General features: G+C 36.3%; 1 protein-coding gene across 1 annotated transcript in view; it reads right to left on the bottom strand.

Annotated features, from left to right (window-relative positions):
- The window catches only part of RAPGEF2 (Rap guanine nucleotide exchange factor 2), a gene marked incomplete at both ends in the record, with an annotated part of 183,911 nt that overhangs the window by 84,284 nt on the left and 85,457 nt on the right, over window positions 1-14,170 (bottom strand). The window contains 2 exons of the mRNA XM_080343363.1: window positions 720-887; window positions 3,735-3,810. Coding sequence (XP_080199489.1) covers window positions 720-887; window positions 3,735-3,810 — 244 coding nt within the window. The remainder of the gene's footprint in view (window positions 1-719; window positions 888-3,734; window positions 3,811-14,170) is intronic.

Here is a 14,170-nt window from a genome sequence, read left to right as displayed (position 1 = left end):
TTTTCCAGTATTTTGCTTACAGTTGAAATCAATAATAAACATATTAATCTAGTAGAGCTTTTCTAGCTTTAAAAGCCATATTTTGTAGAATAAGTTTTAATTATTAGTTTACTTTCAAGATGTAAGACATCAAAAAAAAAAATCAAGTAAAAATACCAAATTATCTCCCTGATGATGTGCACACTACATGCTCACTGAAATCGAACTATAAAGGGCTCTTGAGGCAGACACAAGTCAAAATTAAGTTGACATTTAAGTTTTAGATACCAAAAAGAAATGACAGATTTTATTCTATGAATTTGGCCTACTGCAGTGCACCACAGTCTGTTTCTGGCAATAACCGTTATCATATACATGAATAATTGCTCTACTAACTGACCTTTTAACACTGTACACTAAACTATTTGTACAGGAACCTAATATCAAAAGGAAATGAGAACATAGTTTCTCTCACAATTTCAAATAATGACTGGGACATTAAGAAATAATACATGACATTCACAGTCATAAAAAAAATGTGCTTTCACCTCTGAACTAACATGCAAGCTGTGCACATATTCACGTACTGATGAAGCTGAATTCACAGTATTTTAAGTGGAACACTTCACCACGGAAACACACCTCTTTGAAGCTACCAGCAACTTTAGCCATTTTGATTGTTATATTGTCAGTAGTTTTCCTGTTTATATTGTTGTGAACCATAAATACAGACAACTTACCGTATGGTAGCCTCTAGGTAGAGGTGGCTTCCCCACAGGATAAGGGTCAACAGTATCAATAATTGTTTGTCGCTCCCCTTTTTGGTTGATTTTCCTAAATCTTCTTCGAGATTGCCTATGAGAAGCTTGACGCTGAAAATACTCCTCATTTTCATCCATATAATCAACCTATAACACATGCAAGAAAGTGTCATTTCCCACAAGACAAAGATGTTTCTTATTGTTAGCAACATAACAAATACTATTTTCAAAAACCAGCAGTTAGCCTTGAATTTCCTGCATTTTCAGCATGAAGCCACTATTAAAAAATAAAATAAGTAAAATAAAATGCCCACAGGCATGACAAGAAAGTAAACAGTGGCAGAAACATCATCACTGAGTATGAACATTTTTCAAAAATGACAGAAGAAAAAAAATGGTCACCCCCCAATTCTGTCATCCCACCCCTCCCTCTCCCCACTCTTGTAGAAATACAAACATTTCACCACTCAGTGCATTAACAAAAAGAACACTGAGAGCATTTCGTAGTTTTCCTACAGACCTCTGTTTGTCACTTGAGATCTTCCCTAACCAAGCTATGGCAAAGACTTCACCCTTCAACAAGCTGCAATGTTTTTATTATTTACTTAAATATTTGGGGAGCATAAAAGAAGGATTTCTGATAGACTGGATTTACATAAAAGAAAATAACTTCAAAACTGCAGCAGGGAGAATAAAAAAATACCTATTAGGCATAGCCTAATATAAAATCAGTCTTCTTGGTTTCAGAGTCCTCTAAGTCACTTTAAATTATTACACAACAGCATACTGCAATGAAAATATTTTAACTAAGAGTACTGGTTTTTTATATTTTTATAGTAAAAATCAACATCTCTTCTGTGTTCTCCCTCCTAATAGAAACCTTACTCCAGATTAGCAGAGAAGGGGGCGGGAGCAGAACACACAAAACAAACAAACCACCTTTTAGCACTAGCAAAATATAAGGATTCAGTTAACTCATTCTCCCATTCAGTTCCACCCCCAAGGATAAATAAATAGTATTTCTGAAGATGTAGAGAACAGCTTATGAGCCACCCTCCACAAGGTTCCTCTATATATTTCAACAAGGAAAAGAAATATCAGACAAAATACTCATACGAATTTGCAGCATGTCTGTGTCAGAGGTTGCCCATACTAGTCTGCTCACGCCACTAACACAGCTTTCAGTGTACTGCTACAAGGGGATGAGCACAATTCCTAGATCACCAGGAAGAGCCGGTAACACTCATCCTCTCAGTCCTGAGTAGCTATTTGTCCCATCTGACAAACTCACACCCACACCCCACCACCAATACCTCTTCTCCTCCCCACAGAGTGGCCCCATCCAGCCCCAAAACTGAAAGTAACTGTGCCCAACAAACTCTGGGGATGGGATTCTTTCTATTCAGGGTACAATTATTCCTTTGAAAGGCTGGATTGAAGTTAAATGTTAAATTTCAGCTCTCCTAAGATGGCAGAGGTTGTTATTTTGGGTTCCGTGTGGGAGTACTTGCCCTTGACCTGACATTATCCATCAGTCCAGAAGATTTCTTCTGGACTCTTGTTGTTTAGTCATCTCCTTTCCCAATGCCTATCATTACATTACTCTTCCTTACAGCTTATCAAGGAATACATGAGACAGACATGCACACAGCTACCACCAACTAAATTGTATACTTCTAGAGAACAAATCTTGGACAATAAACTTTCCTGAACTTGTGGTCAGTTCCAAGTTACGCAAACCCACCAGACAAACCCAGGGGCCAATACAGGGCTGAACTGGGAGGCATAAGGGGCTGCTGTTCAGGAGCTGCTCATTTACAAAGACAAGATACAGAGAGCTTTAGTTAAGAACAGTGAAAAAACAACTGGCATTTCTCACGTATGCTGTGTCTCCCACTACAGTGTATCAGATTTTCTTAATTAGAATTGGAAGAGGGAGAGATGGCATCAAATATCTGACAGAAAAAACTACCATTACATAATCTCCTTCACCTATTTACAGGGAAATCACAAAGAGCTTAAAAACCACAAAACCATGCCTGCATTTGCATGAAGGTAAGTTAAAAACCTACTTTTTTTAATCAATCAATTTTAAACAAGTAACCTAATCTCTTCTACAAGCCTAAAGCTATACTATGATTTCTCGAGCTTCTGCAAGTTTTACAGAAACTACCACTTTCTAGGAAAATAATGTTTAATGTCACAGCCTATATTTGAACTATCATCGATATATGGCTTAGATAATTGTCATGCCTGTATTATGAACTGATCGCTATCTTAGTGACAGAGAAAAAACAAAACAAAACAAAACAAAAAACCACCACAAATTTAGCCCATTGCTTATGCATTTGTTCAGGTGATGTACCCTGACATAGCAACTAAAAGCTTTTGAGTCTGTGAACCCTCAGAGACAATGCTACTCTGCCACTGGACTACAGCAGATACTGCTAACAAAATAACCTTCACCCAGAAAAGCTAGAAGAATTTTAAAATGTTCATACTGCTTTTTGAAAACCCAGACAGCTGAGAATAAATTTAAATCAAACATTAATTACTGAAGCTAACTCAAGATCAATACTTCAAAGCACCTACATTTAATAGTAAAACAGCTTAAAAAGAAAACAACAAACCAAAACACACACACAAAAACCAAAACCAAACAAAAAAAAAAGCCCCACCAAAAACAAACAACAATGAAAAACAAGACAAAAAAACAACAACAACAACAAAAACACCCAAAAAATCACGTTCTGCTAGCACAGTAAAACTTTAATTTTACAGGATATCTGCAGTAGTAAATGTAACAATATAAAAGATGCCTTTATCGCTGAAACGAGTATGTGTGCAAAGAATGGCAAGGAAGTCATGTATGACATCTTAGATTTATTAAAAGATCATGTGTAAAATAGAAAACTCTTCAAGTTTATTGGAATGTGAGGTCTTATCAAAGCTGGTTGGTAAAATTTCAAAGCAACTGAATAAAAATATTCTTACCACAATCATTTCAGATGGCTCTAAAACAATGCATTCACAGCCACGCCTGAAGCTTCCTGCAGAACGCTTGCCAAAACTGAAGAACAAAAAATACTTCAATCAGAACAAAATTCAGAGCTATAATACAATCCACAAGCATATTTACATCTTCTCCAGATATTCTAAAGCACAGGGAAAAAAGTACATACCTCTACACAATACAAGTTTCAGGCATATGTCCTTTGACAAGTAACTGATAACCAAGGACACTAAGAGCTGTGTATTTTGTATTTATTCCGTTTACTAAGAGTATTTCCTAAATAATTCTATTAAAACTAAAACAAGCATCAATAAAGTGCTGTCTACTGAAGATGCATGGTTGATTCTGAGCTACATCACAGAGTTTGATCTAGCATCTTCTGGCATTACAGTATCAAGTTACCTAAGTTATCTGCATTTCTATAAAGAAAGCTAACCAGCCTATCAAGGAAAGAACAAAAAGGCTGATCAATTAGCTCATTTTTACTTGAAATAAATTAATAAAATAAGAATGCCGAACATGAGAGTATTCCCAAATTTAATAGACGAGGGCAAGTTTGTTCTGCCTTTTATGACACATTCCCACCTTGGAGTAATAATTAAGCATGATACCATTTTTCTTCTGTAGGACAAAACAGAAAGCTATTCTAGTTTCAGTTTCTGAAATGCTTTGCCTGCATTAAATGAATGTGTGTGTCTGTAGACTTAACTGCAAAGAATCCTCGAAATGCAGCAGGTAAAGGTGGAGTGCAGAGAATCAATACATAATTCAGTGAAATACAAGACCTTTATGGTTACAGCCTTAATCATATGCCATCAGAGTGGAAGAAAAGTCAAACAGCTAAAGTTTGTTTCTGTAGTGCGTGCTTCTGGGTAGTTCATATTTAAGCCCACCAGGTCAATACCAGACCTGTCTTGTTGCAGAGGAGAAGGCAGGACAGCTGAGAAAATGGCTGGAACTTCAGCCCCCCTCTTGTAGTCTGCTGTAACCAACCTGCTCTAAAATTTGCCAAGAGCCAATGTAGCTCTTCAGCCTTTCCCTTTCTCCAACCCAGCACTGTGCAGCAGGCAGGGGAAACCTTCCTATCTGAAGCTCACAGGGCAACAGCTATTAAATAACTTTACAAAAAACAAACCAGACTCAATAAAATTGTAAAATCTGAATTTGAACCATCCCTGTAATGCATAGTCACAGTGACACACTTCTGCTATGATGTTTGTAAAAAGTAACTTTTTTAAATCTTTACTTCATAACAAGCAAGCTGAAGTTCATATGCCACTATGAACAGTATATCCAGCCAGTTTATATCTATTCTCCTGTCCTGCCTGGCGATTAGTAGAAATGAACAACTTAACTTGCTATCCCAAAGGCTAATCTCTTGACAACAGCATGTTTATAGTTCAAAAAGGCGGCAGTCAGATATTGAAAAGAAATGCCAGCTGTGCTTATTCACTAAAAAAATAATCACATTTAATGGTACATGGGACTTCTACAATAGAACAAAATTTCCAGAATGCTAAGCCTCTTGAAAAGAAACGTTCAATAAAGAAGTCTCTCGACAAAATACGTATTTTCCTAGAGGCAAACATATGCTTCCTCCTGTAGTCCAGCAACAACACGCTGGGTGCTTTACTTTACAATGCCATCTTGAATTTTATACAATTAGAACTACTCTTAAAGACAACAGAAAATAAAGCCAGTATCTTGATGCACTAGACTGTTGCAAAAGTGACAAACTTATATTCTTGGTCATTAACTTGATACATACACAGAGTTTTTCCTTTAAAAAAAGGAAACGAGAGGGAGAGAACAGAGGAAATAAATTGAAAAATAACAATACAAAAATGGTGATTAGGAGGTCAATCTATTACATATTCTAACTGAAAACAAACACAGAATCATTCACGCTCCTTTTGCAGGTCACACTTTCTTTCTAACCGTTGGTTTTGGCCCTAGAATACAATATTATTGCATTTTTGCATGTCCGTTTTCTAGCCTCGCAAACACTTATTTCAACAGAAAATGCACATACACTTCTCCATCCCACCGTTTCTTCTTCCTCTATTGCTGACCATAAGTATCAACTTTAAACTTCTGCCTGTTGTTAATCACTGCTGGCATCCAAAAGTTTCAACCCTTAGCACAAATGGTAAAAAGTTGTGTTTTGGGCGTGCTCTTCTACTCTTAAATAACTTGTTTGGGTTCCCTTCAGCACAAGGGAACAGGTAGTCAACATATGAATACAGAAGGCATGCACTGAATTACTATAAAGAAAATTTTGTGATTTCTGTTCCCAGTAACACCCTGGGTCTCGCAACAACCAACCATGTCATTGCTGTATTGTTCCGGTTCCTATGACAGCATGGAATTTATCAGAGCAGACAGTGCATCACACGTATATATTATCTTTGACCAAAGATCACAAGGCACTTCAGGCTGCAAACAAACTCTGTAATCTTTGTGAAGTATTGTAGGCAAGATGACAAGTAAATCAAGACAGAAGAAAGTTAAATGACCTTTCAAGTGTTGCGAGTCTCTTCTCAGATATGCCATGCCAGCTAAACTTCTCAACTTCCAATCTGCTGCTGAAGATTCATCATCAGTGAAGAATTCACGTAACCAATTAAAATTTGGAAACTCTTTTGTGACTGTCCACTAGACACTTCAGAAGTGTCCAGCTGACTGTGGTAGAACATCCATCACATTATTCTCATACTATCTGTTGCAGAACCACACTTTGATACTCACATATAGTCACACAAATGCCTGTTGACATACCATTCTAACAAACAACTGGGATATCAGGGTGCCGCCAATCCCACTGTTTTAATTCAGAAGACTGGTATCAAAGTCACTAAGTCTTATCAGAATTAATTTGCCTGAGCTTTGCACAAGAACAAAGAGCAAAGACCAATGAAAAAGGACATCTGATACTCTCTTCTCCACTCAAAATCCCTGAGGCAGTCAGTAAGCAGCCACTGGGCAGAGGAAGCCACTGAACAAGCTTGATTAAATTGAAAATAAGTTACTTAAAATAATAGCAAGCAGCAAATAAACAACACATAATAAAGTATCCGTACTGAGTTAATAAAAAAGCCCAAGCTGTAAAGCATTTTATAAAATACCAGAAGAGCTTCACACCAGAAACCACAAGCTGACTTGAGGGATGCTACGTATCAGAGAGAAACAGCAGCAACTACAGTTTCAGCGGAACGGCTGACAGATTATCTTTGTAATACCAGCTCTATTTTAGTAACTTCTGCTAGATGCTCCTCTTTCCAAATTTTGATGCTAGACCAGACTCACCCCAGCAAGTGAGTTTGTCTACCCAGATTTATCATAAACTGCAGTCTACGCAAGCACTGGCTAGCTAAAGCCTTTATTAGCTGATTTCAATGGACCAGGGATTTGACAAATTTATTCCTTCCCTTCCTGTAGGGTGAAATAAGCCCGTGGATATATGACTTCACTAAGGAGCTTAAGGTTAAACTACATTTTTTTGTTTAAAACACAGTAGAGAATTTTACGTAGCATACATTTGACATTTGGCAGTATCATATTATTCCTTGATAATTACAGTCAAAAATATTTTACTGCAGAAAGGTAAAATCTTACCTTCCTACCTAAGCTTTATTAATTTCAACTGCTAAAATAGCTCATTTGCAACTACGAAGTCAGTGATGCACCTGAGAAAACCCCAGCTTTGCAACTATTTTCTCAAAATCAGTGATGTGCATAAGAGCAAGCTAAGACAGTTTAAACTTATCTTTGAAATGGTGGCTATCAATATGGAATGTGGAGGTTATAACAGTAACTTAGATAGCCAGAAGGCTGCCTGGTTAGGATAATGCTATCTCCCCTAAATTCTCCAAAGAAACTTGTTTTGCAGCAGTTTTTCCAACACCTTTTTTTCCTGCTACCACATAAGCTCTGTCTTGAGGTTCCCTGAGTATTAAACTTCACAGATGCTCTCCTCAGTATCTGTCCTAGAGGCAGTTTCCCTCCAGAGTCCTGTCATGGTTACTTTCACTTCCCCATAAAGCTACTGAATGCATGACATTAATATAAATCTACCCCTCCCCCCGAAACAAAACAACAAACAAACAAACAATCACACTTAAAGATATCTTAGAGATAAGCAAAACAATTTTTTTCAGAAACCAAATTTATAGTGGATGATAAAAACCTCTTACAAGGTTAAACATTCTCCCTGAGCAACTGCTCTCTAACTATATTCCCTGAAGCAATTGATAAAAAGTCTAATTTCCTGCTTGACTATTCAAAAGCATTCTTTCCAAATCAATTCACTAAATAATAATTAAACAAAAAAAATCTTTTGCTCACTATGTAAGTTAAAAGCAGGTATTTTAATCCATGTAATTAATTTACAACTTCACTTCCATTCTAATGCACTGTAAAACCGAGTTTACACTAACTGTAGATGACAGTTTCCTTCTCCCAAATTGTACCTTACTGCAATACATATCACATCTTAAAACTTTTTACACTCAAAACATACACAGATGGTGAAAGAACAGATGTATTACAGTTTACAACATACTGATTAATAGAAGTTTTAAGTGAAAGCTGTTTCTGTGTTTCCCAGGTTTACGCATAGACAATTATAAAACTAAAATTAGTACAGTGGCTAACAAACAGCATCATGATAATAATTTAAGGCCACTGTCTGCATTTCTCCCCCTTCAAATTTATTAGATTTACTAATAAAGCAAAACAACAAAGTGGCTCAATTAACTAAAACAGCTAAGGATCCAAGTAACACATTAATTTTTATAATCACTTACACATAGAGACAGTCAAAAACTTCCAGGTATCAAGGGTGACTCCTATATTTTCTACTATTATCATGACACTGGAGGACACTGCGGTTTTCTCTGAAAGTGACACATCCATCTCACCAGGTCCCCAGACATTCTCATACACGCACACAACAGATGCTCTTCTCCAAGCTTGCAGGAAAGGCAGCAGCTACTGAAAAGGGAACATTTCCCTATCAGCATTCAGGCCTGGCCCCTCGCCCGGGGCCTCCACATTCCTGTTTTCACATCAGCCCAGCTCCTAAATGGAAAATTATTTCTCAGCACTGGAATGTAAACGCATTCATCAAAAGTGATGCAGAATCTGAAGAAAACTCCACTGAGGACAAACACCAAGAAAAAGTTTTTCAGTGAGAAGCCCTTTTCTTCCTTCCTCTTACAGACTGAAGAAAACACAATTTCACTGGTAACAACTCCCATTCAAAAAGGATACACAAAACTTCTAGTTTTTCCTCCTATCATCTTCACCTTTACTTCATTTGATATTCATCACCTTGCATTACCCTAAAGTAATAATTAATTCACATATGAACCACAAGTCTTAGTGAAACTACATTTAAGAATCACAAAGAAATCTTCACAAAATACGGTCATCTATATCATACACATTCTTCAGCACATTTTAAAGTGCAAAATATCGTATAATTTTACATATTTGCAAATGCAGTATTCGGAATGAAGCTGCTGATTTAGAATATAGTCTATTTCATTTGCATTTCCTTTAAGCCAAAAAGCACACTCTGTTTAGTCATGTTCTAGAGCAAGGCAAAATACAAGTAACATATTTTCTTTTTTCTTAAGTTCTTAAAATTTTCTGTGGTACATTTATGCAGGCAAATAAATTCCATATAAATTTTACTTTTAAAAAAAAAAGTTCTATCAGATACTAAAACTAGAAATGGAATGCATGATTACTGAAATTATTTATGTCATAGCTCTAGTAATCAGATATTCAAAAGCTTTCTTCTGAAGTTTTCAAATGGGAGGTTCAAAAAAGCCTATAGCTTAAGATCACTGCTGTGCAATATTTGCCAATACAGGACATCTAAATATACTTGGAGATTAAAGTGCATGTTTTCCCTCCCCCATCATCCCTGAAATTAATCCTTTTCTCTTCTAAACTGTATGAGAATAAATCTGTAAGCACAATGCTTGAGTTGAGTTCAGTTTCACAAGCTTTTAACATATTCATGATAAAAAGAAATCTTATTAATAAGTTACATAAACTGATTATCACCAAACTCTTTGTGAAAATCACAGCTCTCCTGTTGACATCCACGCTTAGGAGAATCACAGAAAACTACAAAAATTAAGTACAAATCTATAGCGTTAAGTACATCATTTATGTAAGTCTCCATTTGCTTTTGGGTAGCACCTACCCTGCAAATGCTATTATTACCATCACTATTTATATTCAATATAAATGCAGCTCTCTACTGCATTTCCCATCTTCCCTCTACCCTTTCCTTCTCAAACTCAGGGCACAGAGGATTCACCGTTTCTCTGGATGGATCATTTGCTGCACGTCCCGCCTGCACGTGCTGCATCCTCATACCAGCACCATGACCTCAGTCGCCACCAGCAGCTGCTTCCCCTCACTGCACCAATTATTCTCGGATGATACAGAAGCCATCATGAGCAGAATGTCTGGTCTCTGACAAATCCCAAAGTCAAATCTTGATGTGATGATCAACATTTAACTTGCAATAATGCCAGATCTAGTTCTAAAGCAAACCAGTCACATTGAATTCTTGAATGAAATATTAGAAAGCAGTATTTAGTAGATGTCTGGATGGAACAAAAATGGGGACTATTTTCTATCTGCCGCTTAGGGAGATAGTAAGAGATGCAGTCAAGTTCCTCCTCCTGCATCTTTTTTATTACAATAAAAACATCACATTTCGTTTTGGTATGCCCAGATTAGAATTAAAAACATCCGTCTCTCTTAATGGCTTACTCTAGCCAAGCTGGATTTAGCTGGGTTTCACATGAATGTGCTGTGAAACCCAGACTGCTCCTCCACCCAACTCACCCTTGCTGGGGATGGGGAAAAAAAAAAAAAGTTACCATTTAGAAGAGTATATACATGTATATACATGCACAAGCCATCCCTGGGGGAACGCTTAAGTGTTCTGATGAAAACTAAATTTGGCATGGCCACTTTCTGACCTCTCAGAACAAAAGACAGAGCCCTTCATGCATGCAGAGCAGCTTCAACGTGACCAGCCCTCCGCTGGGGACAATGCAAAGAGGGAAGGTAGCAACGTGTTTCCTCACACTTAAAGCTGCAGGCTGGAAATTAGGAGAGCATTGGTTTGTCAACTAAAAGATAGAGGATTGTTATCAGATACTTTGATCTTCTGTATAGTATAGTCTGACTTCTCATTCAAATTAGTGCTTGCGTTCAGGAAAAGTAAGCAAGTATGCAAGGGAAGCCTCAAGCTGTTCTTTAACTTGTGTTAAATATTATTTTAATTAAAATATGGCAGTCATCTACATATCAAAATAATCAATAGATTCACCTTTTTTTTTCTTTAACTTCTTTGATTCTCACCATACAATTATGTCTATAGCTTTTTTTTTTTTTTTTCCAGCAAGAAAAAGTAGCTGCTTTACAGAAAGCTTTTTCAGTTGAAAGGAAAATTGAGATGCTGGCAATGGGAATATGAGTTGAAGAGGCATTTGCAGATCTGTCACCGTTTGCAAATCCTGGATTCATGAGCTCACTACATGCCATGGATAAGGATGATTAGACTTACCCAGTGTCATATGATAGCTTAGATGTTTACAGTCTCTGATACAACAGCTCCTGTGTCAGGGAAGGGACTCACTTGCAACATCACAGCTAAGTACATGCCACTTAATAATACTTTGTGGGGAGTGTTTCACACGAGAAGGTAAATTAAAGCCTCAACCATCACCGCAGCTCCTTAGCTTGATCTGGGACCCAAACTCCCTGCTGCCTGTGGGGGAAGAACAATGACGGTGTACAGGGCAATAACTCTGGTGCTGCAGCAAGAGGGTGTCAAAGCAGGAAGAACCCAACAAACCAGACACAGAACCCCTGATGACTAACCAGTCCCTGTGGAGGACACTAAAATTATAGGATAAGCACACATAGAGTATACTAATGCTTTAAAGAATTCCTTCTAAAAATATGTGAAAGTTCATTTGAACCCCAGCTAAAAGCTTTAGTAAAATTCTTCAGTATTTTGAACACATTTAGTTAGCATCCTTATAGATGACAGACTATAGTACTTTACTTAAGTAATGCTTATAGGGATTTCTTGATTTCTTACACAAATAAAACCCAGATAAGAGATTGCATTAACCTGGTAATTTATAGCTGATTAGTGAAAGCACTTCAAAAGGAGTCCCTGAAAACCCACAGTGAATAATTTGAAATTAGTTACATTTTGGAGGTTTGCTTCCACAGAAAGTCCCTTCAGTCAACCCCTGAAACATAGGCCTTATGATCTTCACAGAGTTATTTCTTTCAGTACAGACAACTGTTTTTAAAAGTGTGATTAATTTTAAAATTTTACCTAGCTACAAGACTGAGTAGCAAGTTTTGACTAGTTTATGTTAAAAAAGTAAAGTTTCCAATTTGTTGCTTTTCACTTCTGGTTTTTATAATGTTACCTTAAAACTAAAGTTAAGCTGAAAAACAGTTAAAAAAACAATCCGAGAAAGTGTTGCAAAGAATGACAAATTGTTTTGTAAATTTACTGCAAATAAGGGTAGATGCTCAGGGCCTTCACAGCAGCAGGTGATCCTGAATACTTTTCAGACTAGAATATCACTTGGGGTTCTTTATGATACTTTCATATATATGAACAAAAGAAATCTGTTTATGAAATTCTCCTGTGACATTCAAGACCTTTATTTATAAGCTATAATCACAAATACATAAACAAAACTAGAAAGTAGTAGTACTGGCAATAACAAAATTAGGTTGTTGCAGCAGTTCAGCTTCACAGCATCTATAATAAAGAAGGCCAGAAGGCAGGTACCTCATCAGAACAGTCGACAGAAAATACTTTTATTCGGAAAAAATCACCCCTGTTTTATTTTTACTTTAGTTCCCATATTATTTTGTCTTGGAAAACATTCAAAAAGATGAACACTTTTTTTCCTAACCCACTTTAAAAAAAAAAAAAACAACACACAGAGAAGCTGCTTATACCTCATCTTAATGACATCTGTGTTGTCATGGAGATTACTGTGACATCACAACATCTACATAATGGTCTCAAAGAATGAGAAGTAGTAGGAAAATGTTACTTAAGAGGCAAGACCTTGTCTGAACACAGTTTGGCTTATTCATGAAATTCATTAAAACAGAGGAGTATTTTCCAACCTCATACGAAGTCTTTAGATGCTCTATCCCAAATTAAGAGCATTTTTTTTACCTTGAAAAATACATAGTAAGCTTTTGTGATTCCCCTTAAAGTCTTTTCTAATTAAGATATTAGAAACTGATCTTTTAATCTTTTTAAAAAACTAAAACAAAAAAACTTGGTATGTCATCTAATTTTTTAGTAGTAAAATAAGACCATACATAATGACATTTTCCACTCTCACTTATATGCTTGACTCACTCTATACAACCAGTTCATTCATACTGAGGGCTAAATACGTGACCTCAATAACTAGCTTCCATAAATCTTATCAGTACAATGCAGATGCATTCAAGATATCATTGTAATAAGTGCCCCATAACTCTGAAAGAATAAATACATTAAAAACTTAAAGTAATAGTGACAATTTTGGCTTAGGTATTTAGAATAGAATTTGAAAATAAATTAATTTTCATTTAGCATGTTATACTACATCTAACATTCCTGGGTTTATTTTTCAGAAACATTCACAAATTTTACGTATTTTTTCAATCCTTCTAGCTTTCTACGGTCCTGCAAATGCATAACTAAGTAAAAGTCTTCACTTCAGATTATCAAGTTTATCCTTCACCAAAGATAGGTCTATGGAAGTTTAGGGCATGGAAGTTCCACATGAGACAAAGAAAAGGCTCTTCCACACATATAGCCCAACTGTAACGCGAGCACAACCATCCCATAGCACATTTATATTAGACTTTCCTCCAGAGTTTTCTTGGAAATTTTCCCAAAAACAAACAAATGTGTGTATATATCTGTGTATATACATATATATGTATATATATATATACATATATATATACACACACACATACACACATATATATATATATATGCAGCGTATGATAGCTAGACTACTATCATCACCTGCTCTCCAGAGCACTCTACCCCCTCTCACCACATGGGTAAACTTCTCCCTTTCTGGTATTTTTTTTTTAATTCTATTTTTGCACATAGTTCATTCTTTTCCTATATTTAGGTAAGCAATGACTAGGTAAGTTCTCAAAGATCATGACATTTATAAACTTGCCCAGAGACCTTGTCAGCATGTAAAACACACATAGTCTTCCTTTTGCACTCAGTGACAATCTCATCATCCACTTTTCTCAAGTAACTGAAGGGGTTTTTTGATGTTTTGCAGGTTTGTAATAAAACTCAAAACCTTAAATATTAAAATCAGGA

Source organism: Nesoenas mayeri (assembly GCF_963082525.1).
Source record: "Nesoenas mayeri genome assembly, chromosome: 4".
NCBI classification, from domain to species: Eukaryota; Metazoa; Chordata; class Aves; order Columbiformes; family Columbidae; genus Nesoenas; species Nesoenas mayeri.
Note: the sequence above shows the minus strand (reverse complement) of the source record. Positions and strands in the feature narration are given on the sequence as shown.